At 43.3% G+C, this 25,432-nt stretch overlaps 1 protein-coding gene across 1 annotated transcript in view; it reads right to left on the bottom strand.

Annotated features, from left to right (window-relative positions):
* HPSE (heparanase) overlaps positions 1-25,432 on the bottom strand; it is a 48,377-nt gene extending 22,945 nt beyond the window's left edge. Inside the window, exons 1-6 of the mRNA XM_066280246.1 lie at positions 25,096-25,432; positions 8,524-8,669; positions 6,732-6,857; positions 2,613-2,786; positions 751-919; positions 385-432 (exon numbers count right to left, since the gene is read on the bottom strand). Of these exons, the coding sequence (XP_066136343.1) occupies positions 385-432; positions 751-919; positions 2,613-2,786; positions 6,732-6,857; positions 8,524-8,669; positions 25,096-25,334 (902 nt within the window). The 5' untranslated portion in view covers positions 25,335-25,432. The remainder of the gene's footprint in view (positions 1-384; positions 433-750; positions 920-2,612; positions 2,787-6,731; positions 6,858-8,523; positions 8,670-25,095) is intronic.

The following is a 25,432-nucleotide window of genomic DNA, read 5'->3' as shown; positions in this document are numbered from 1 at the left end:
AAATGGCCGAAGTTCTTCTAAGGAGAGACCACGATAGAAGGGATCAGTGACTCTGTCTTGAGAAGCCACAGTCATCAGTGCACGTACTTGTGGGATACTGGCTCTCTGGCAAGCACACTGGCTTTAGCTGCTTATCTGTCCCTCAAGTTAAAGGACAGTGTGTCTATCCTTTAGAAACTACCAAGTAGAAACCACATTATTTAAAATAAGTTAATTTTTTTGTTTTGTTAATATTAAAATTCTAGTACAGCGCTGTTTAAGGCACTATATGATTCTTAAATGAATTATAAAGTCACTTAGAGTTAAATGGAAATAGTTTTTTGAAAACTAAATAAGTAAAGCTAGCAGTACTTTTTTAGTATGAAGAACAGGAGACGTACTTACTGATGCCATGTAACTGAATCAATCACTTCTCCCCCAGCCTTCAGGAAACTAGAAAAAAACAACAACATCATGTTACCATTACATTCTCATATACACAATATATGCACAAGAGTTTTATTTTTTGGAAATGGGCTGGCTACTACTTTAGAATCAAGCAAACACAAATTTCCTATCTCAGATACAAATTTTTTTCAGAGGTACCATTTTCCCCAAATCTTTGGTATTTTGAACCAGTCAATGTTTTTCTCTTTTGTTAAATCATCTAGTCAGGCAGCAAACTGTCCAATAACAAGGGGACTATGAAGATTCTATACCAGAGAGAAATATTATTTTAAGAAAAGCGATTCTGCTTCCTCCAGCTCTTACTTCCTCAGCATCTTAACCGTCTTTCCCCGAGGCTGACCAACATCAGGACCATAAAGTTTTGCATTTTTGTAAGCGGATTTTCCTAGAAGTTTATGCAACTTAATAAAATCTTCTCCTAATTGTAATCCATCGATGAAAATACCAGCCTTCTTCTGGAAACTGTTAGGTTCTGAAAGAGCAATTTTCAAAATAATCACTTATGTAGAAATATTTTATTTAAAAGCAAACATAAAAGCAGCATATAAAAGCACCAAAGCATTTTTCAAATTGCAAGCACTTAGAATCCAAAGTCAAAGAAAGTAAAACCTCTAGTTATAAAGAAGCTAATGCTGAAAGCAGAATTTGAATTATATAACTGAAGTATGATGGGGTATTAAAATAAGTTGAAATTAATAATGGGGATATTAAACCAATAAACAGTATTAAAATAGTCTGTATCCAGTATTTAATAACCTAGTCTGCTTTAAAAAGAGATTGCTTTGGAAGAAGACACTTCGAAACCAGTTTATACAATGCAATGAAAAGTCTTACTAAGAGTGTTTGCTGACAAATTATATGTGCAGATAAGCCTAGAAGTAGCAAAGCTGAAGAGATGGGAGGCACAGACAGCGCCCAGATTACTTCTCAAATATATCTTTACCTCGGAAACCAGACCTTCTCTTTGCAAAATGGGGCTCAGGGAACAGGGAGACATGATGACATCATTCTTTTACTCAAAAGAGCAGAAGGGGTTGGGCATGTGTAAGGTAGAAAGTAGGGAGAAAGGGATGTGTGGAAATGGGTAAGGATGGGTTCAGATGACCTATTATTCACATGGTTGCTATGGTAAAGTTTCTCATTATTGAGCTAAGATATAGTTACCTCTACCTTTCTATTCTGTTTTTTGTGTTCCAAGCTGCCAGTTATCCTCAGCAACCTGATCATAAAATCTGCTTCTACACTTTACCATAATACATACCACTACAGGCATGTATGATTTCTTGGCTTGTTTTCTTGTTGATCTGGCTCCCTAGCTCTAGGACAGAAGTCTCAAGAGAGCAGAAACCTTGTTCTGAAGCCAGACTGCCTGGGTTCAAATCCTAACTTCTCTAAGAATCTTCTAAGAGTTGTACAGCATCACAAAGCTCTTTAGCTAATTTTTTTGTGCCTCTTTTGCCATCTGTGAAATGAAGGTCACAAGTGTAACCACCTCAAGGTAGTTAAAAAGGTAAAATAAGTTAATACTTGTTAAATGCTCAGAACAGTGTTCATCATATTACTACATCACATTTCCCATTTTATCTTCAGTTCCATTGGCTGATGTGAAGAAAAAGCATTATAAATGTTTGAATGAATGAGGCTAGTCATTCGCACTTTAGTTAGAATTTCTAAGTTCTTTGCAAAAAAGCGTGAAGAAGGAGGCAATCAGGAGCTTGACCTGGATAGGATTTTATACTGGGAACTTCTAGCTTGAGCATATCATGAGCGTTGGAATGGGGTTGCTGGATTAACTGACAAGTTAAGAAACAAAGGAATGGAAGGGTTAAAGTAAACTGCCTGCTTACAGTTTTGTTGAGGTCAGCTTGCCAACCACAATAGGCTTAAGTGACCTGAAAATCTCAAAGGAACCTGGGAGCTGTGGGAGTTGCTGGTTTCAACAAGTTGTCCTCAGCTCAAATGTAACATAAACTGGGATTAGCAGAAGGTTCTGAGATATACAAAGGAGTTTCCTGCCTTAAGCAATCCCTAAGTTGCACTGTTGAGTACTGCACAAATGTGCTGAACCAGAAGTATATGTGCTAATATTAAAAACAATGTCATAACTAGAAAAATATAATGCCAAAGGGGAGTCTCATTAATGAAATGTGCCCAGCGATACTTACCATTGCCTAGTTCCCAAGAAATGTTATAACTCTTGGAAGTGCAGTAGTCCAAGAGCAACTTAGCATTAGAACTGTTCCACTGCAAATCTGCTGTTCGTAGTAAGGCATTTAGACCAAAGATCAAGTCCAGTCCTGAGCAACTTGCAAAAATGTTCAGTATATCCACTGAACTCCCTAAAAGAAAAATATAGTTTAATAGGTTCGCACCACAATGATGAAAAGCCTCTAGGTTTGTTCTTCCTAGTGACTATTTCTATTGTACAATTGAAGGAATTGCCTTAATGAGTGACTAAAATTATAAATAAGAGAGAACAAAATTGAACTGGCAAAGTAAATAAAGAAATAAATGTGGCCCTGGCCGGTTGGCTCAGTGGTAAGCCAATCGAAGTCCCAGGTTCGATTCCCGGCCAGGGCACACAGGAGAAGTGCCCATCTGCTTCTCCACCTCTCCCCCTCTCCTTCCTCTCTGTCTCTCTCATCCCCTCCCACAGCGAGGCTCCATTGGAGCAAAGATGGCCCCGGCACTGGGGATGGCTCCTTGGCCTCTGCCCCAGGCGCTAGAGTGGCTCTGGTCACGACAGAGCGACGCCCCAGAGGGGCAGAACATCGCCCCCTGGTGGGCATGCCGGGTGGATCCGGGTCGAGCACATGTGGGAGTCTGTCTGACTGCCTCCCCGTTTCCAGCTTCAGAAAAATACAAAAAAAAAAAAAAAAAAAAGAAAGAAAGAAAGAAATGTAACTTCATTTGCTTCAGCTGTTGGATCAAGTGCATTGGAAGGTACCAGAAGCTTTAGTCTGGCACTCAGGTTTTAGTCAAGTGACCTCAGGTGAATTGGAAAAACTATATTGTACCAGCTCAGTGCTCAGCATGTACAGTCCAGACTTTCATAAGCCCTACTCTTCATAATCTAAATATTTTTACCTCAAACTTAGTAGCAAAATATTTTTGGTAAATTTAATTATATTTAAAACATTTTTTTGAAAAATTCATGTATGTGATTTATTAATTTTAAGTGAATAGAATTCTATATTAAAAAACTGGTCTAGGGCTAAAGGGTTGTGGTTTCCAAACTATATGCCAAGGCACCGCAGAGAGCCACAGTGAATTCACTGGCGTGGTGGTCAGATTTAGCAAATAAAAATACAGTGATGCCTGACCAGGCAGTGGCGCAGTGGATAGAGCATGGGACTGGGATGCGGAAGACCCAGGTTCGAGACCTTGAGGTCGCCAGCTTGAGTGTGGGCTCATCTGGTTTGAGCAAAAGCTCACCAGCTTGAGCCCAAAGTTACTGGCTCAAGCAAGAGGTTACTTGGTCTGCTGAAGGCCCGTGGTCAAGGCACATATGAGAAAGCAATCAATGAACAACTAAGGTGTTGCAACGCACAACGAAAAACTAATGAATGATGCCTCTCATCTCTCCATTCCTGTCTGTCTGTCCCTGTCTATCCCTCTCTCTGTCTCTGTAATAAATAAATAAATAAATAAATAAATAAATAAATAAAATACAGTGATAACAGGGATGGACCTTAAAATTCCATGCTAAGCAAAGTGAGTCAGACAGAAAATGTTAAAAACCATATAATTTTACTCGTGTGGGTGAGATATCAAACTGAAAGCAACAAATGAACAAGAAAAACAAACAAACAATAACTCATAGACAGAAACAATAGTATGGTGGTTACCAGAGGGAACGGAGTGGCAGGGTAGTAAAGGGTAAAGGGGACCAAATACATGATGGCAGAGGATGCTCTGACTTTGGGTGGAGGGCACACAATGCAATATACAGATCACATATTATAGAGATGTACACTTGAAACCCATGTAATCTTATTAACCAATGTCACCCCATTATATTTAATAAACAAATAAATAAAAACACAATGCATCTGATTAAATTTGAATTTCAGATCAATAATGAATAATTTTTAGTGTATGTCTTATGTAATACTTGAGAAATAAAATAAAAAAATATTATGTATCTGAATAATTTGAATTTAACCAGGCAACCCTACTCACAGGGGCTATCTAATCTCTTATCTCGTCCTGTATGAGGAATAGAAAGACCCCTGGAACAGAGACAATCTAAATGACATTAAGTCTGGCACTGAGTCTTCCCCTCCATGTACATTTCCACAAGTGTGTCCAGCGCCGAGCATGGAACAGGTGAATGGAGTGCGGTAATGAGGGAGAGAGGTGGAGGAGAAGAACAAAGAATTAGCTCATTCAGTATGATTACTGTAACAAGAGAGTCAGTCCTCCTTTTCTGCGTCACACCCAGCATTATACCTGTAACACTGCTTCCTTTCCTGTCCTAACAGGTTTACAATGTGAGTTTATAGTCTTACAACAAATGTTTCTTCTACTTAAGTGAAACACACCATCCAGTGGGTCCTGGAATTAGAAAACTTACCTGTATCTTCTAAGAAACCTGTTTTAAATGTACAGGCTACTAACTAAGCAAAGTTATTGTGGCAAAGTGTCTTGCCCCAATAGACTTTTGCCATCTTTTCTGTCGTACAATGCCAACCCAAGTTAGTCAGGCTTACCAACCTCAGCCGTGGACGCCGAACAATACATGGAAACTCCTACTAACTTCTGAAATACTTATCACTGTAATGAGTTGGTGCTCAGAACAAACACAGTAGATTCTTGTCTAGATGTTTGCAAGACATACAGATTAAAACAGAAAATTTCAAACCAGAAGTCAAATGTTTTCAAAAACAAATAAACTATTTATATTTGTCATACATTCTTGCATTGCCAAGAGGGTGACTGGAGCTAGACTGACCTAGTTACTTTATAGTTAGCAAAGGAACTCTTTCCTGGTGTCGGACTACGAAGGTCTCAGTCCCACAGGCAGGAAAATGTCGGAAACCTACCATTTGGTTCCATAAAGATCATGTGAGGTAGCAAACCTTTTTACTTCAGGAAATTAAAGACTAGCTGGTATAATGTTTAATATGATGGGAAAAAAAGTGAAAATCTGTAGATTGCTTAATGCCGTGGGGTCTTCTCCTAGCAGGCCTCTATCATAAAGAGTTATTGCAGATGAGACCTTACCACTATAGTCTGTCTTGTACTTCTGTCATTCCTTTAATGAGATCTGAGATGGCCCTGCCTTATGCCAAATTCCACTCAACCATAGATCGTGTTATTAGAGCGTCAGCGTCACTCCCCTATTTTAAAATGCAGACAGTAATTTAGAGAACTACATTATCTATTAGCATATAACATATTTTCTGACTTCTTATGTGTTTTTTCTGTATCTTATAAAGAAAAAATATAAAAATTAAATCTGTGTGATATACTAAAATCCACATAGTGTATAGTAAAATCTTACAAAGATAATTTACTTTAAAAAACGTACTTTTAGAAATGCTGACTAACGCAAATTAACTTCAAAGAAGAAGACAGTTGTAGACTATCTGAACAGGTTATTTCCTTAACTGAGATCGGGGGTAACATCATCCCTTCGGTGTGTGTAAAACATCAACTTTCAGGTAAAAATAAATATATATTTCATAGTTAAATAAGGCTTGCTTGTTTCAGTTGCTTCAAAGCCCTGTGTGACAACATCATTACACTTTCAAGACTCAAAAACGGTTTCAGTGAGTGGAAATGAATTCCTGGGTAGTTGAGCCACTGCTGTGTTTGCAAAGCCAAAAGAAAAAGTAGAAGCTGCTTGATTGCAAAGGCTGTCTGGTGTACCCAGGAGTCCCCTGCCTAAGGATACACCAACTCACAACAGGGGCTGTTTCTGGTAGGGGAGACAGAATGGACAAGGTGGGAGTGTGTTCACATGCTACTCTTTATAGTATTTTACTTTTACACAACAAATATATCCATGTCTTCCTTGATTTCCTACTTCTTCAGAAAAGTCAAGGTTTTGATTAGCTTATGAGTGAATGACTGCTATATTTTACTGTGTGGCTACTAGGCAATGTCAGGTGAAAAAAAAGAAAAAGAAAACCCAGAAGTTTGAGGTTTAAGATTTCCCATTGACTCTTGAAAACGTGAGTATTACACATCTTTACAGACTGCTGTAGAGTCAAGCCCAAGTTCAACCTATCCAAATATTTGAAGGGCTGGGTGCTCGCAGGGCACCATTCATTTCTTACTTGAGTAGGTGCTGTTCTTGAACTTTTTGTAATGCTGTTCTCTGAGTAGCAATTGTTCCTGGAACGGCCATTCCGACTGTAACCTCTTCTCTACATCAGGAGGGATGAATCCAGATCTGCAAATATCTGCAAACGGAAGATAAGTTAGAGACTCTATTTTCACAGAGATAAGGTTCAACTCCCATATGTTTATTTAGTTAGATATTACGTGACTAAAGTAGGATAATTAAGTTTCTGGTTATTAGGTATGCAATCAGAGAAAATGTACTCTGTGACACAAGTCAAATGTGCTGGCTTATGGTCACCCCAAGGAAGCGAAGGGCAGGCTTCCTGAGAATCACTGGCCACACACTGGGTGCAGGTATGCTGGACATAACTTCAAGTTATTTTACAATTCAGAAAGCTCCTCAGAAACTTGAAGTTATCAGAGAACTCCTTTCAAGGAAGCACAGTTCAGTTTTCTTAAAGTTCACTTTCAAAAGACATAAAAATTTGTTTTACATGGACTTTATCTGATTTGTGGCGATTTCCTCTTGCCATAATGGTAGGGCAGGAAATGTTGACTTTTTTCTCTCAAATTTGGAATCTTCAGAGCTTCTGAGACCACAACACGTGCATCTGGGAAACCCAGCGCATCCTCTCAGGGAGACTGCTTCTTTATAACGAGACGACAGGGCTGCCAGGCACTTGCTGCCAGCCTGGCTGACCCACCATTGACTTCCTATCTGAGGAGCTGCACGTCCGGCTTCCTGGTAGTCAGAGCCCTATCCATCCCTGTCCTCACAAAGGATGCCTCAGAGGCACTTGGATAATTCCAGTGCCCCCCCCCAACAGGATGAACTTATCAGCAAAGAACAGTTTCTGTTCTAAATTTGAGACTTTCTAAATGCACATGACTGATGGGAGAGGGTCAAGTCCAAACATAAACTATTCCAATGTGTTATTCCCTTTTGCTTTGTTTCATTTTTCTAAATACTATTCTATTAATTTTGGTCCAATTACTGGTTAACTGTTCTAAATAATTCCTAACTCAAAAAGAAAATAAACAGAAATAAAATATGTAATATATGAAAAATGAAATATTCATTAATATATATATTATGCACACATTATTATCATTCAGTAATGAGTGTTTTTAATAATTATTAAGATGATGATTCAAGTTCCACTTGATGTCTGCATAGCACTTATGAAAGACACAGGGCAAATCCTCGTGGCTTCCTAGGGAGGTTTCTCAGACGAGGCCCACAGACTTCTCATATTGGAATGACTTGAGGAGCTTGCTAAACCTGGCACTAAGGTGGCGGCCCAGGTATCCAAATATGCACTCATTCCAGGTATATAGACAATAAAGTTTACAAATCACTGCCCAATATGTCATCTTAAAATCTATTCTTAGAAGCAGAGTCTATCTCACATCCTCTTACTATATCTTTCATCTCCATTCTGTTTCCAGAATAAAATGGTTTCAATCCAGAGCTATGTCTTCAGCTGGAAATATTTTCTTCAGTTTGAGGCATTTCTCCCTACCTGCTCCCTCTAAGCAGCTCTGTCCTCCCGCTATGATCATTGTTCTATTTACACACAACTAGCTGTTAGGTATGCCCAGCACACTTTTTTTTATGTGACATCCCACATTTTACGAAAACATCAGGAGGAGGAAACCTGCCCACTGCTTCCTTCTTTTGCATAGGTGCCCTACAGGTCAGTTGGGAGAGCTTGATCTCTTATTGGATGCTCATGACTGGCTCAAGTTAATGAAAATATATGGTTAATCTTTAAAAAGTTTCACCCTGGTTGAGTTGAGATTGCCAGTAACTTCTCTCTTCCATGCTGGGCTCCTTCTTAGGATCAAAAATGAGAAAGTCTGTCTTGGTGCCACCAAATCTCAGGTATGCAGGAGACAAACCTCTGGCCAAAGTACGAAGCTTTGGAGAACTGTTATGAAAACAAGAAATTAAAATTATTATTTTTTCCAAGACAAGCCAATCAAACATACTTACTCCCTTCTGTCTTGGCGGATCTATTTCTTAATATCTAGCTGGACAGGCCTTGGAGGGAGAAGTCATATTACTATATGGGGGGATCATCTCAAGCAGAATCTTCCTAAATGCAAGGTTGCTCTTCTAGAAACCTGGAGGCAACTTGGAGCTCTAACTCTGGCAAAAGTTTATACTGTAATTTGACAAGTAAAATAATGATCAGGGATAGATAAACTGGCTACTCATCAGGCATCCCAAGAACAATGCAGGCCCAAAGGAGGAGGAAGGGCTCGAAACAGAACATTCTCATCCCCCACTGTGAGGTTATAGTTAATTTGCTTGCTAGTCTCTTAATGGATTCCTGGTCTTTACTTGGGCAAATGTAGCAAAAAAGTTTACCTTTGCAGGAATTTCAGGAAAAGCTTACATTGGGGAGGGACCTGACAGGGGAGTTTAAATCACAACAGTTGTTTATAAAAGCCTAGTAACAGGATTTACTGTGAAAAGTTACTGTTAAAGCCTATAAATGAATTAGAAACTTAGTTCACCAATCTTAAATATTTTGTATTCTAAAGAAAACAGAGAGCCTGTAAGAGAAATATCACAAATAATTCCCAGAGGCACCAGGACCTGGCTGTTCCTGGGAAATACCTGATCCTGGCTGTCTTGGAGATTTACCAAGGACCCCAGATAGGACCATGCTGATTAGGCCTGTGCTACATCAGAAAAAACTTGCCAAGGAGATGTTTCTGCAGCTGAACCCCCCCCATCTCCTTCTGCTCATCAAGTCAGTCACCAAGGCTGTAAACCAAGATATGCTAATACACTCCTAGCCCCTATATCTAATGCTCTCTTCTGCAGCTTGGGGCTGACACTCTTTGTTGGTCTCAGCCCGTCGGCACCCAGGCGCTTTTAAAATAAATTTTCCTTTTGGAACACACTAGCCTGGTGTTTTCAGTTCAGTGCACAGTTTCTGCCTTTCAATAGTACTTTCAAAAAACTCATAACTTTTATGATTGTTGGAGAAAAAGAGATAAGAGAGTGGAAAGTACAGGAAAGATGACTTTGTGTCTCTTTGAAAAATAGTCTTCCCAGAAAACTCCATAAATGACTCAGGATTCCACCTCTTCTCCCTATTTAACCCCTTCCCAAGGACAATCATCCTTTTAAATTTAAGTCAAATAACTTAGACTTATTTAAGATTCCAATTGCTGTCATCAATTCCTCCAATTTGAGCAATTCTAAATGTCTCATGGAGCCAAAAAATGCTCCTGATAGGTGCCTATTATATGCTCAGAATGATATCAAGAGCTATAGAATAGAATTAGAGTGATTTATAATCCCTTCCATCAGAAAGATGAAGATGTCATGAATATTTAAGTGAACAGAACTAAAAAAATGGAAGATCTGGGTGTCAGGGACTCCTGTCATTTCTGAAATCGCACACTTGTGTTCCTGGCCACAGTGTTTTCTGGAATGCTTTTCAAACACATAAAGTTGATACTATATAGTTTGTGGAATGGCCTGATTCAAATGTAAACTAAAGTTTATATTTGAATTTATTTCAAATAAATCATTCCAGGAAAACTATTTAATTGCTAATTCTTCTAACATCCTAAGAATTATAGACCTCACCTAAAATTTAAATTTTTTTTTTTTTTGCATTTTTCTGAAGCTGGAAACAGGGAGAGACAGTCAGACAGACTCCCGCATGCGCTCGACCGGGATCCACCCGGCACGCCCACCATGGGGCGACGCTCTGCCCACCAGGGGGCGATGCTCTGCCCATCCTGGGCGTCGCCATGTTGCGACCAGAGCCACTCTAGCGCCTGAGGCAGAGGCCACAGAGCCATCCCCAGCGCCGGGGCCATCTTTGCTCCAATGGAACCTTGGCTGCAGGAGGGGAAGAGAGAGACAGAGAGGAAGGAACGGGGGGGGGGGGGGGGTGGAGAAGCAAATGGGCGCTTCTCCTATGTGCCCTGGCCGGGAATCGAACCCGGGTCCCCCGCACGCTAGGCCGACGCTCTACCGCTGAGCCAACCGGCCAGGGCCTAAAATTTAAAATTTTAACATGTGCTCCTGCTTAACTATGTATATAGTATTATATAAAATTTTTTGAAAGATTCTTTACTTATGCCTAGGAAAGAGAAAATACGAGGTGGACACTGACCTAAGGCTAGGTCTCCTGCATTAAAGAGCTTCAGCAATTCCTCATCGCCAATTTTGTCTGTAACTTGAGAGCTTTTTACTATATTACCTAAGGACTTTCTTTTTCATGAGCATCTTCCTCCATAAAAAAATTTAAATTATATTTTATGATGCCATTTATTTAAAAGACATATATGCTAATATCACATATTAAAACATTTTCTTGATCTAAAATTTTATTTTCTCTGGATCTTAACAGAAATTAAAATCCTTTTGTGGGTCCCTAGACATACGTGGGCCCTGGCACGAGGAAACGCAGCACAAAGAGAGACTGCGGAAATGGTATTAACCTGGAATTCACCCTCACGAACACCCGCCAGCGCTAGAACTCTAGAAGGATGGCAAATGCCATGGGGGTCTCAAAACCACTGGAAAATGAACAGAAATGCTCATTTGGAGGAAGTGAGGATTCGGAAGAAAGCCAACTCAACTTTGCTACAACTCCAAATAAACATGAGCTGTAGATAGGGGGCTAGAGCGTTATGGGGTAATGGGCACAGTTTCGGAAGATGAGCGTTCTAAGGCAGATGGTGGTGCGAATGGCACAACAATATGAAGGTACTTAATGCCAGTGAACTATATCTGAAAATGGTAAATTTTATGTTTGGTGTATTTTACCACAGTAAGACAAACTAACTGTAGACACAGGGTGATCTCAACAATGAAAATAATATACATAAAAGAAGATAGGCCCTGGCCGGTTGGCTCAGCGGTAGAGCGTCGGCCTGGCGTGCAGGGGACCCGGGTTCAATTCCTGGCCAGGGCACATAGGAGAAGCGCCCATTTGCTTCTCCACCCCCCCCCTCCTTCCTCTCTGTCTCTCTCTTCCCCTCCTGCAGCCAAGGCTCCATTGGAGCAAAGATGGCCTGGGCGCTGGGGATGGCTCCTTGGCCTCTGCCCCAGGTGCTAGAGTGGCTCTGGTCTCGGCAGAGCGACGCCCCGGAAGGGCAGAGCATCGCCCCCTGGTGGGCAGAGCGTCGCCCCTGGTGGGCGTGCCGGGTGGATCCCGGTCGGGCGCATGCGGGAGTCTGTTTGACTGTCTCTCCCCGTTTCCAGCTTCAGAAAAATACAAAAAAAAAAAAAAAGAAGATAACAGTGACTATTTTTATGTGATAAGATGGATGATAGACTCTTTGTTGTATTTTACCAGTTATTACAGCACATAATAAGCATATGATATTTTAATTTATACAGGGTAATTTTGTGTGTGTATGTGTTTCTGCTTTTTAAAAAATAGGCAAAGAAAATAAGATTTACTTAAAGGAGCTATAGCCACCCATTAATTTATTCAATAAATATTCACTGCAGGCCCACTCTGTGGCAGACATTATGCTAGTTGTTGAGAGAGACAGAGACAGACACAGACCAAAAGGGAGAGAGATAAAAAGGATCAATTTGTAGTTGCATCACTTTAGTTATTTATTGATTGCTTCTCATCTGTGCCTTGACCAGGGGGCTCCAGATGAGCCAGTGATCCCTTGCTGAAGCCAGCGACCTTGGGCTCAAGGCAGAGACCATGGGGTCATGTCTATGATCTAATGCTCAAGCCAGGGACCCTATGCTTAAGTTGGTGAGCCCATGGTCAAGCAGACGACCTTGGGTGTCAAACTTGGGTCCTCAGCACCCCAGGTTGATGCTCTATCCACTGTGTAATCACCTGGTCAGGCTCAAAAGGAATAAATCTTAAGATCAAAGACAGTGAAATGGGATTAAAGGAAGTGTTTCAACTGTAGAGGAAAGTGTGCAAAAACCAGAGGCGGAAGAGCTCGTGGCACCACTGAAGAGCTGAAAGATGTGGCCGGAGCTTACAGATGGGGGCAGGAAGCTGCTGGGAGAAGCTAACTGGCAAGGGGGGGCTGACACAATCACGAAAGCCTATAAGCCACCACGTGTAAAAGTTCCAACTGTATATGAGAGCAATGGAGAGTCGTGAGAGGATTTAAAGTAGTAAACTGACCTTGTCAGACTTCTATTTCAGAAAAGAATCTCAGGCTGCAGTGTCTACATTAACATAACCAATGTTAATGTAGAAAAAAAGGAATGGGCCAAGGTAAGGTGACAGCAGTGGGAATGGGGAGAAGTGAATAAATTCAAGGTAATATAGAGATAGAAATACCAGATTTGGTGCTTAATTAAATATTGGAGAAGAGTCAAGGATTATCCTTGGATAGCATCCTGGAAGAAGGTAACATCATTTGCTGAGATGAAGAAAAGATGTTAGATTGAAGTTGGAGATGAAGGGGGAGGGGACTCGGTTTTGTTGAATTTGAGATGCCAATGGAACACTTACCATTTCAGCAGGCTGAAACATATTTCTATTAGGCCCTTGGCCATGTGTGCCTGGAGTTCAGAAGACACATAGGTGAGGCATAGGATGGAGAGTCCTCAGTCTAAGAGTGGGTGACTAGTAACCCCAGCCCACAGGTGTGGAGACATGGCCCTAAACTGATACAAGTAACTTTCTCAGAGTCACTCCAGGCTGACGCAGCTCCATTGCCTTCAGCCAGGTAGTGATTCTTGTCCTTGACATTTTGATTGTGTGTCATGATAGAGGAAGCTTATTTAATTCTGTGTAGTTGGTATTTGCAAGCTGGGGATAAGCTGAGGCTTTCTGGGAAGTGATGGAAAACTGGCACCAGGGAGAAGGTGCTGTGGCATCACAAGACGCACATCTGTGCGTGACTGGGGTCAGAGGCACGAGCACTGGAGCCTAGGTCCCAGTGGCAGTGACTCTACCGCCTTGGGTCTCTCTCAGCCATGTCACCCTGCCTTTACTACCTCCCTAGAATTCACCACTCTCTGGAATTAGCTTCCTTACTTATTTCCTTGGTTTACTCTTTATCCCAGTCCCCACCTCTGATGTAAGCTCTTTGGGAGCAGGGACCTTGTCTGTGTGGCTCATCAGACTCGTCACTGTGCCCAGAGAAGCATCTCGATAAGTATCTGGCACTGAGCGTTGTTGAGGGAGTGAACAATCGAGTCCAGTCTGCTGAAAGGGCACGTGGGGCCAGACAAAGACTGTTTTCTGGACAAAATGGAAACCCAATGCTATGGCTCCTGCCAAGTAAAAGAAATCACGTGCTTCAAAGTATTGGTATTCAGGGCCTTTTGTTTGCCTCCTTCACAATGGAGCATTTTCTCATTTTGAGAATACAATATTGATGCCCTCTGACAAAAAGCAGATTGAAAACAGCTGCAAAACATCTCATAAAAACAAAATTGACCAAAGGTGTTTTCATCATAAACAGGAAGAAAAAAGGGAAAAAAAAATCTGTCACTGCCACAGTGACTTGGAGATAACAAAAGGACACATAAAAGCAGCTGCTGATACTCCATTTCCAGAGCAGTTTGTTAGGGGAACGAAAGGTCTGCAGGTATTTTTACATTACTGTATGTGTCAACATAAGTCACTTATGCCCGACACAAAAGCAAAGGTGTGCTGGAGGCAGCTTGCACTGGCTCGTACCACCTTGTGAGAGCCAATTGTTACCTCCTGAGATCCAGTTGTTAAACTGTTGGCAGTTTGAGATCAGCCATGGTGGGACTATTTCTAACACAAAAATCAGAAAAAACTCCCAACCAACCAAACAAACAGACAAACAAACAAACACACAAAACTTCCATCAGTCTCCCCTGCTCCCTGAGAACCAGCTGTCACACAGTTCCTAGCACACCACTGCACGAATAGCAATGCAAGCCACGGAAATGAGTTAAGGCCACTCAGGAGATTACATGAAGTGAAAGAAGGCTGAGGCCAGAAGCCTGAGGAATACCAACATTTAAGACAAGCTAGAGAGGGGAGGGGAACCCCCAGAAATGGAAGTGACACAGGCCCAAAGGGCTGAGAAAGTGTTTCAACTGTCAACCTTCCCCAATGCTTCCAACAGACTATTAGTTTAGTAGGGCTGCAGTAACAAAGTTTAAACCACGAACTGGGTGGTTTAGACAAGGGAAACTTATTGCTTTACAGTTTAGGAGGATAGAAATCTGAATTCAAGGTGTTGGCATGCAATGATCCCTCTGAAGCCACTGGGGAAGGATCTGTTCCAGCCCTCTCTCCTCACTTCTGGTAGTTCCTGACGGCAGCATAATGCTAGTCTGCAAATGGTGTTCTTTCTGTGTGCATGTTGGTCTCCACATTTCCCTTTTTATAAGGACATCAGTCATATTGGATTACAACCTGTTGCATTCCATATGACCAGTTCTTAAGTAATTATGTGTGCAATGACACTATTTCCAAACAAGGCACATACGGAGTCACTAAGGGTTAGGACTTAAACATAGACATTGGGGAGGAGGACACCCAATAATTCAACTTATGACAGAAACCATAAAAAGATAAGGATCGAAAGTTGTTCATTGGATTTTGCAATAAAAAAAGGTCATTGATGATGTTGGAGAGACTGATTTTATGACACACTGATGGGGACATTCGGAGGGTGGAAGAGGAAGGAATGGGCAGTAAGGAAGGAGTGAGGGGAGGGGAGAAGGGAGGCAGTCGCTGCAGAGGTGCATGTGAAGGGAGGAGTTTGAGATAGGAAAGACTTGAGGATGCTTCTGTGCTGAGAGGGAGGCTCCAATTCAAACGGACAGGTTAAAGATCCAGGGAAGGGAAGAGATGACTAATAGAGCAAAGTCCTTGGGAGGCAGGAGGGCACAGGCTCCGGAGCAAATCTAGAAGAACTGGCCTAAGCAGAGAGAAAGGAAGAGAGCTGGACGTAGCCATGGTATGTCTGTAGGTTAGGAAGGCTAGGTCTGTCTAAGGAAGGCTATGTCTGTCTAAGGAAGGCTATGTCTGTCTAAGGAAGGCAGGAAGAAAAGGAAGTTCCTGTCTAGTGATGTCATGTTTTTTCAGAAACAGAAATGTGGTCATAGACTAAGAGTAATGACATGGAGGTGGGCTCAGAATTTTGAAGGAAGCAGAGAATGAGAGCGTCAGGGAACAAAGAGTTAAGGAGGACTAAGAGAGCAAGCAGGAAGTTCGAAGGCCAAGGATTTATACAGTCAGTGGTGGAATTCAACCTGTTTGCTCTGGTTTGGTAGAATTGTTACCTAATTTTTTATTGAGTTTGGTGCACCGGTTGTCAAAATGGCACTTGTAATCAGGGATCTCTCTAAGGTGGGTGCCTGGGCAGCAGCCCAATGTGGAAATCATAAATTTACATTTCTTACTTTTTTTTTAATGTTCTTCTGAGCAACAGTGTATTCTAAGTACCCGTACTAATGTTCATTCTGTCCATAGGTGAAAAAATTGTAAGTGGGGATGCCAATCAAGAAGCAATATGGAAATATCTTAATAGTTTTATTGTTTTTGTCAGGTATTATTTAATAGTTTTCATTAATATTTTAAAACTCTTTCTTATAACATAATTTATTTTTGTGTGCCTCTTTTATTGTTCTTATTTAAGTATTAAATGCATGAAATAATCCACTACCTTTCAATATATAGTTTTTTTATACTTAAAATGGTCATTAGGGCTAAGAACCAGTTTTGGAATTATTTGAATCCTACCACTGTTTATACTAAGACATCAATCCACGTGACTGGGAGAGTCCTGTCCACCCCCAAGAGCTCCACAGCTCAGCTATACAGTCTGGCCACTGAGGCGGAAGCAGAGGTAAATACATAAAAGTGGCTTATTAATAGGCATAACATTTATGATTACATGATACTTTCCATTTCTAGACTTCATGGCCACCTTATAGGTTCCAAAGAAGGAACACATAGGTAGACTAAGCTAGGTTTGGGATTTCAGCAGGTACAATAGGGCCAGAGTTGGTCGATATTATTATACAAGCAGTTCATGTGATAAATCAAGAAGCCAAAATCAGATATGGAAGAAGCAGAAAGAGGTGTAGGCTGTTCAGTGGAGGTACTTAAAAAAATACTTGTGGTGGGACCCAGAGAGTGAAAGAGCTAAGAGGAAGGAGTGTAGGCCAAGAATGAGATGTTTTAAGATTTCAGATGTGAAGAGGTTCTTAGTGATGCAGAGTCAAGGCATGGCCATGGCATTCGGTGGCTGAAGCGAAGTGAAGCAGTATGTGCTAGTACGCTGGCTCCCTGAGAAAAACTGCTCTGTTTTTTAATGTTTGCTAATCTCTGCAGTGTAAATATTCCCACCAGGGCTGATTTCAAGCTATTGGAATTGATGTCATTGGTGGAGTTAGAAAGAGATGTATACACATCATTTACTGATGCAAGCTGGTTCCAGCACAACACCGAGTCAAGATTATTTTAAAATGTGGGTGTGAAGAAATAGAGTGGCAGTTTACTTAAACGGACTTGGAGTGATCTAGGACGATAGAGGGGCATGGGAGTGGAGACATAAATGTCCATCTTCAATCAACAAAAAGTGAGAGGAGAGCCCTGGCTGGTTGGCTCAGCGGTAGAGCGTCGGCCTGGCGTGCAAGAGTCCCGGGTTCGATTCCCGGCCAGGGCACATAGGAGAAGCGCCCATTTGCTTCTCCACGCCCCCCTCCTTCCTCTCTGTCTCTCTCTTCCCCTCCTGCAGCCAAGGCTCCACTGGAGCAAAGATGGCCCGGGCGCTGAGGATGGCTCCTTGGCCTCTGCCCCAGGCGCTGGAGTGGCTCTGGTCACGGCAGAGCGATGCCCCGGAGGGGCAGAGCATCGCCCCCTGGTGGGCAGAGTGTCACCCCTGGTGGGCGTGCCGGTGGATCCCAGTCGGGCGCATGCGGAAGTCTGTCTGACTGTCTCTCCCCGTTTCCAGCTTCAGAAAAATACAAAAAATAATAATAAAATAAAAATTTAAAAAAAAAAGTGAGAGGAGAGCAGAGTGTGGTGACAAGGAGCAGAGGATGAGAACTAGACATGGAAACAGTGAACCTGACGCTGGAGTTGTGACAGCCATCTCTAGCATGCATCACGTTCATGTAGACCAGTGGTAGTCAACCTGGTCCCTACCGCCCACTAGTGGGCGTTCCAGCTTTCATGGTGGGCAGTAGCAGAGCAACCAAAGTATAAATAAAAAGATAGATTTAACTATAGTAAATTGTTTTATAAAGATTTATTCTGCCAAACAGCGAAAATCCGACATAAAGTACTTGGTAAATAATTATTATTATATGCTTTAACTTGCTGTAACTCTGCTTTATAAATTTTATAAAGTAAAGTTACTTCCCTACTTTATAAATCACCATTACTGTGGAACCGGTGGGCTGTTAGAAAATTTTACCACTAACAGAGATACAAAAGTGGGTGGTAGGTATAAAAAGGTTGACTACCCCTGATGTAAACTGAGTGTTTTGGGAACTTGGTATAGATGATTTCACTTAATGTCAAAACAACTCAATGAAGTGGTGTCACTATTATCCGTATTTCACAGAAAAGGAACCTGAATAAAAGAAGCTAAGTAATCTTCCCCAAGTACCAAGCCAATAAGGATTTGAATCACAGCAGCCTGGAGTTCAAAGGTGGGCAGTAGTCTAGCAGCTGCACTGGGGGACAGGAGAAGAGCTGTGGTTTGGGAGATTGCCCCGCTTCTACTCCAAAGGGCTACTCACTTCATTCAGAGAAGGACCCACATTACTTCTCTGCTTGGGTCTTCAGGAAAGAGTCCAGTTCTTAGGGCAAGGAGATGGCAGGACTATTCTGTGAGGAGGAGAGGATGGGACTGCCATCCAGGGAACACAATGGAAGGTTTGGGAGGGAAGAGAAGAATGAGCACTGAATTGGGAGGAGCACTTCTCAGAGGCCAAAAATGTGAGTTTGTGTATGGCTTTGGTTGTTCTCAGTTCTGTTTCTCTTGAGTTATTTCTGTCAGCAACAGGCCCATAAAAGGCCTATGTTCTTTTCAACATCACTTATCAAACCTTGCACTTGACATCGATAATAAGGGCTTTTCCAAATATTAAAAGCAACTTTTCAGTGGAGATACAGGAATCTGATTATCAAAAGTGATTATTAAGCTCTGGTTGGATGGTTCAGTGGATTAAGTGTCCTCCTGGAGCGCCAAGGTCATAGATTCGATCCCTGGTCAGGGCACATACAATAGCAATGAGCACACAACCCTCTCTTTCCCCTCTCTTTCTCTCTCTCCCTTCCTTTCTCTCTCTCTCTCAAGTCAATGGAAAAATGATCATTAAAAAATGTTTATCAGCCTGACCAGGCGGTGGCGCAGTGGATAGTGTCAGACTGGGATGCTGAGGACCCAGGTTTGAGACCCCGAGGTCGCCAGCTTGAGTGTGGGCTCATCTGGTTTGAGCAAAAGCTCACCAGCTTGGACCCAAGGTCGCTGGCTCGAGCAAGGGGTTACTCGGTCTGCTGAAGGCCCGTGGTCAGGGCACATACGATGAACAACTAAGGTGTCGCAATGTGCAACAAAAAACTAATGACTGATGCTTCTCATCTCTCCGTTCCTGTCTGTCTGTCTCTGTCTATCCCTCACTCTGACTCTCTCTCTGTCTCTTTAAAAAATAAATAAATAAATAAATAAATAAATAAAAAATATTTATCAAATTGGCAAAAAGGGATGAACTTCGCTGAAGAAAAACAGCAAGCACAATTGCATTGCTATTGCTGTCGCTGGTTAGTCCGTAATACTACTCTGTAGACTAATATACTGCTCACGAAATTAGGGGATATTTTATCACTTCATATTCATTTTGAAATATCCCCTAATTTCTGTGAGCAGTATCTCTGTCACTGACTCAGCACTCTGCCTTTTACCTTGTATTAATGGACCTGGCTTGATTGAAATGGGGACTGCACTGTCTAATGCAGTAACCATGAGCCACACATGGCTGTGGGCACTGGAAATGAAGCTCACCTAACCTGAATTTGAGATGTGTCATGAGTATAAAATACACACCTGATTCTGAAGACTTGGTTTGAAAAGGAATGTGAAATATCTCATTAATATTTTTACACTGATTACAGGTTGAAATAATATTTCATGTTAAATACAATATATTATTAAAATTAATTTCACCTGTTTCTTTTTACCATTTTTTTTTAACATGGCTACTAGAAAATATAAAATTGCACTTGTAGCTTGCATATGATGCTCACATCTTATTTCTTTTTTTTTTTTTCCTGTATTTTTCTGAAGCCAGAAACGGGGAGAGACAGACAGATTCCCGCATGCGCCCGACCGGGATCCACCCGGCACGCCCACCAGGGGGCGACGCTCTGCCCACCAGGGGGCGATGCTCTGCCCCTCTGGGGCGTCGCTCTGTTGCGACCAGAGCCACTCTAGCGTCTGGGGCAGAGGCCGAGGAGCCATCCCCAGCGCCCAGGCCATCTTTGCTCCAGTGGAGCTTGGGCTGCGGGAGGGGAAGAGACAGAGAAGAAGGAGTGGGGGAGGGGTGGAGAAGCAGATGGGCGCTTCTCCTGTGTGCCCTGGCCGGGAATCAAACCCGGGACTTTTGCACGCCAGGCCGACACTCTACCACTGAGCCAACCGGCCAGGGCCCACATCTTATTTCTATTGGGCAGTGCTGGTCTCAATCCTCCTATCTTTTTATTTTATTTTATTTTTTTATAGACAGAGAGTCAGAGAGAGGGATAGACAGGGACAGACAGACAGGAACAGAGAGATGAGAAGCATCAATCATTAGTTTTTCGTTGCGCATTGTGACACCTTAGTTGTTCATTGATTGCTTTCTCATATGTGCCTGACCGCGGGCCTTCAGCAGACCGAGCAACCCCTTGCTCAAGCCAGCGACCTTGGGTCCAAGCTGGTGAGCTTTGCTCAAACCAGATGAGCCCACGCTCAAGCTGGCAACCTCGGGGTCTTGAACCTGGGTCCTCGGAACCCCAGTCTGACGCTCTATTCACTGCGCCACCGCCTGGTCAGGCTCAATCCTCCTATCTTAAAGGGCTAAGGCCTCTTGAGAGCTCCATACAAAGTCAGGCTTAGGAAGTTTTGGACTGGTGTGTTGATTAGTTACTTCTGGGGGGCAGTTGAGGGGGGAGGCAAATTGATAAGATGGTCCTTTAAAGTTCTAGATTGTTCTGTCATTGGCATTTACATTCTGTGTATTTTGTGTTCTCTAATTGCAAATGAGAAAAATAAACATCTATTGCCATCATGGAAACAGAACCATGCCATCTGATTAAATCTGCTCAGGCCTCTTTGGGAGTGCCTTCGAGGCTTAGACCCTGATTCTCCTGATCTCAGGTGAGTACTTCTTTTCACTATATTAATCTTCTCAATTTGCCTCTGGCAATTCTTTTCCACATCCTATACTGTTGCCTTAAAAATATATATATGTATGTGTGTATATATATGTGTGTGTGTGTGTGTGTGTGTGTGTGTGTGTGTGTGTATATATATATATATATATATATACTGCGTGACCAGTGATGGCACAGTGGATAGAACATCAATCGGGGACACTGAGGATCCAGTTCGAAACCCCAAGGTCACTGGCCTGAGTGCATGTGCATCTGGCTTGAGTGCAGGGTCACCAGCATGAGCGTAGGATCATCAACATGATCCCATGATCCCAGGCTTGAAGCCCAAGGTTGCTGGCTTGAGCAAGGGGTCACTGGCTCAGTTGGAGCCACCCCTCCCATCAAGGCACGTATGAGAAGCAATCAATAAATGACTAAAGTGACACAACCATGGGTTGATGCTTCTCATCTCTCTCCCTTTCTGTCTGTTCGTCTCTTTCAAAATAAATAATTAAATAAAAGAAAAAAACTATAAACTGCTTTACTTTCTTTTTGTGTACTCTTGTCTCTGTAATTAGCATCAGGGTTCAAACTCTGCTCCTCCCTGTAATAGCTTGCTGACTATGGCCAAGTTATTGAATCTCCCTACACCTCAATCTCTTAGTTTTTATAATGGGGATAATAATAGTACTGACCTCAGAGGGTTTTTTGGGTTTTTTTTTAATTTTTATTTATTTTTTTACAGAGACAGAGAGAGAGTCAGAGTGAGGGATAGACAGGGACAGACAGACAGGAATGGAGAGATGAGAAACATCAATCATTAGTTTTTCATCGCAAGTTGCAACACCTTAGTTGTTCATTGATTGCTTTCTCATGTGCCTTGACCATGCGCCTTCAGCAGAGCGAGTAGCCCTTTGCTCGAGCTAGCGACCTTGAGTCCAAGCTGGTGAGCTGTTTTGTTCAAACCAGATGAGCCCGGGCTCAAACTGGCGACCTCGGGGTCTCGAACCTGGGTCCTCCGCATCCCAGTCCGACGCTCTATCCACTGCGCCACCGCCTGGTCAGGCTGACCTCAGAGTTTTTTAGGAAGGACTAAATGAATTAATACCTGGGAGGTGCTTAGAATAGCGCCTGGCATATAACAAGAGCTTGATTAGCATCAGCTATGTTTATTACTTCCTTCCTCTCATTACTTCAGTTTTTATCTGCTCAGCTTGTCATCTTCACCCCAAAATCCTCACTTTTGAGGAACTGTCATAAAACAATGCCTCTCTCAACCTTCTCCTCCTGTGAACAGATATAAGCTGAGTTTTGTCTTCTGGGCACACTCTGGACACCGTGCTAACCATGCTAGGGGGTCAGACCCTCAGACCCTTTTTCAGAAGCTAGGTCTTAGATGAGAAGTAGAATGAGCTCCTGCTGTTTTGAGCTGCAGTCTTTCAGGTCTCCCCTGGGAACAGTGTGGATGTGGTTGCGGAGGCCTCCGGGGAGTAGGCATGGAAGACAGCCTCTGCGAGGGAAGGGATCTGGAGTGGCCAGGAGCCAGCCCTGGAGAGAAGCTGGTACGAACAGGAATATATTGTGCTCCATAAACCAAAAGACAGTTTTATTGCATGCCAGCCTTTTTTAAATTTCCATTATCCTCCAACCTTTAACAAAAAGGTGGGGGCCAGGGAGGAAGAAAGAGCCCTATGGGATATTACGAGATGGATTTAAGAAGAGGCAAAGGGATCACCCTCACTAAATTGCAAACTGGAAGTTCTGTGTGTGTTGGGGGCTGAGGGTCCTCACCAATTGGTTAGCTTAACGGCAGGGTGATCAGGCCTGGACCCCAAAAGTCATACTATAAGGTTTTTCTTTTGAACCTATTTCTCCAGGAAGGTATCCCCAAATGCCCATTGGGGAGGGTGGGGCAGATGCTGGGGTAGCAGCAGAACAAGGTCTGAGCTCTCACATTTCAGTAAGTGGTCATTTACTTAATCCCTCTGTTGTCAGTCAAGTACCTCACACTCTCTCTTCCCTCTCCACCCCCAAGCTAGGCCTGGGGTCCTCAGATATGTAGCCTTATATTTTAGTTTCTCCAGAGTAATTTTTTTAAAAAATTTCTCAACCAGTTGCTGCCTGTATTACCTTCCTAGCCCTAAGAAGGAAGGCAAATAGTGGGGACTCTCTCCACCAAAATGTTCTTTTCTGCCATAGGGGGAAAGATGGAGGTTATCTAAGGTCCAAAGATACACTGAGAACTAGTGAACGGTTATCAAATATTTGCCATTTTCCTGGAAGAAACAGTTTAAATTGTGACCACACTGTGTCCAACACTATGCTAAGTACTTATATGTTATTTCATCAGATCCCCATTACAATCCTACAAGAAAGTTTTTTGTTTTTTTTTTTCTTCTTCATTTTTCTGAAGCTGGAAACAGGGAGAGACAGTCAGACGGCACGCCCACCAGGGGCGGTGCTCTGCCCCCCAGGGGGCGATGCTCTGCCCATCCTGGGCGTCGCCATATTGCGACCAGAGCCACTCTAGCGCCTGAGGCAGAGGCCACAGAGCCATGCCCAGCGCCCGGGCCATCTTTGCTCCAATGGAGCCTTGGCTGCAGGAGGGGAAGAGAGAGACAGAGAGGAAAGCGCGGCGGAGGGGTGGAGAAGCAAATGGGCGCTTCTCCTATGTGCCCTGGCCGGGAATCGAACCCGGGTCCTCCGCACGCTAGGCCGACGCTCTACCGCTGAGCCAACCGGCCAGGGCCCCTACAAGAAAGTTTTATAGAAGGTCCATCCTACAGGTGAAGAAATTGAGCCTTGGCATTGCCAAGCAACCAGTAAAAATGAAGCCCCCCAGCTTTGGCAGAGTTGAGAATGAAGCCAGGGTGATCTGACTGCCAATCTCTTAAACAGTAGGCTACCTGCTTTTACTTGCAAAGTAGATGACTGAAATTAGTGATGGCAGCTGATAGCACGGGCACAGGAAAGACAGCACGTAGGTGGTTGGCAATGGCAAGATACCCAGCTGTCTGGGTTGGTTGAGGTATGTCATCTCTGGAGGCTCTCATGACCTAGATGAGTGGCCAAGATGACTGGGACTGTCCCTGCAGCTGTCTATCTCGGGATCAGCCTGCACTCATGGGGCAAGGGCCCGTGAACCTGACCAGGTTTGGTCTTTTTGCTGTGAGACAAAAAGTAGAGCTGATAAAGCAGTGCTACATTCTGCAGCCTCATCTTGGAGAGATATTTTTCTTTTAAGGCTCTGTAAGGCACTGAATAGTCTCCTAGGTCCTATTTATTTAATATTTAGATTTTTTTTTAAAAGTGTAATATGGGCCTGGCCTGTGGTGGCGCAGTGGATAAAGTGTGGACCTGGAATGCTGAAGCCATGGGTTGGAAATCCTGGGCTTGCCTGGTCAAGGCACATATCACAAGCGACAAGCACGCGATAAACAACTAAACTAAAACAACTTTGAATCGGTACTTCTCACTGCCCCCCACCGCCCTGCCCCTGTAAAATCCTAAAGAAAATGCTTTTTAAAAAGTGTAATAGCAGAAATCGCTGTACCTTATGCTTAATTTACCTGTAAAAATACATAATATATATTATATATATAATCTTAAAGCATGTATACAGAGTAAGCGTATTCTCCCCTGAAGTCTTTCCATCTATCTTTTTTCCCAAACCCCTCCTAACAGTGTTAGGAGACTGACTTGCCCTACACTGTGCGGCAAATTCAAGCGCTCACAGCCCTCCAGGTGCGCTTGCCCGAGTCCCTCTTCCGGCGCTCACTGAACACCTGCCGAATGAATGACTTCGGGAGGAATGGGCGGTATGGAGAGGGAGAGAGAGAGAGGGAGAGGGAGAGGGAGAGAGAGGAGAGAGGAAGAGAGAGGAGAGAGGAAGAGAGAGAGAGAGAGAGAGAGAGAGAGAGAGAGACTGAAAGAGAAAGGAATTTCCGAGTGGCAAAAGAGAGGAGAGTGGCGGCGGGCATGGAGGGCAGAAGGGCAGGAGGGGGCACAGGGGCACAGGGACCCGCGGGCCGGCGCTTACCCCAGGAAGGTGAGGAATCGCGGGTCCGTGGCCAGGTTGGCGTCGATGGTGAGGGACAGGAACGCGGGGCTCACCTGGTGCACCGGCTGCTCGGTGGAGAAGTCCAGCTCCACTGCGTCCTCGGTTTGCGCGGAACCCGCTAGGACGCCGCGGGAGAAGGCACCGAGCGGCCCCAGGAGCAGCAGCAGCAGGGGCGGCGGCGGCCGCAGCCGCAACCCCAACATCAAGCGCAGCAGCATCTCGGGCTCATCTGGCTGTCCCACTAGCAAGAGGCGGTGCCTCTAAAGTCGAGACCTGGCGCACTTCCTCCCGCTTGGCCACAGAGGCTTTTTCTCTT

This window comes from Saccopteryx bilineata, chromosome 5, assembly GCF_036850765.1.
Source record: "Saccopteryx bilineata isolate mSacBil1 chromosome 5, mSacBil1_pri_phased_curated, whole genome shotgun sequence".
Lineage (NCBI taxonomy): Eukaryota > Metazoa > Chordata > Mammalia > Chiroptera > Emballonuridae > Saccopteryx > Saccopteryx bilineata.
This window is presented reverse-complemented; position numbering and strand designations above follow the sequence as displayed.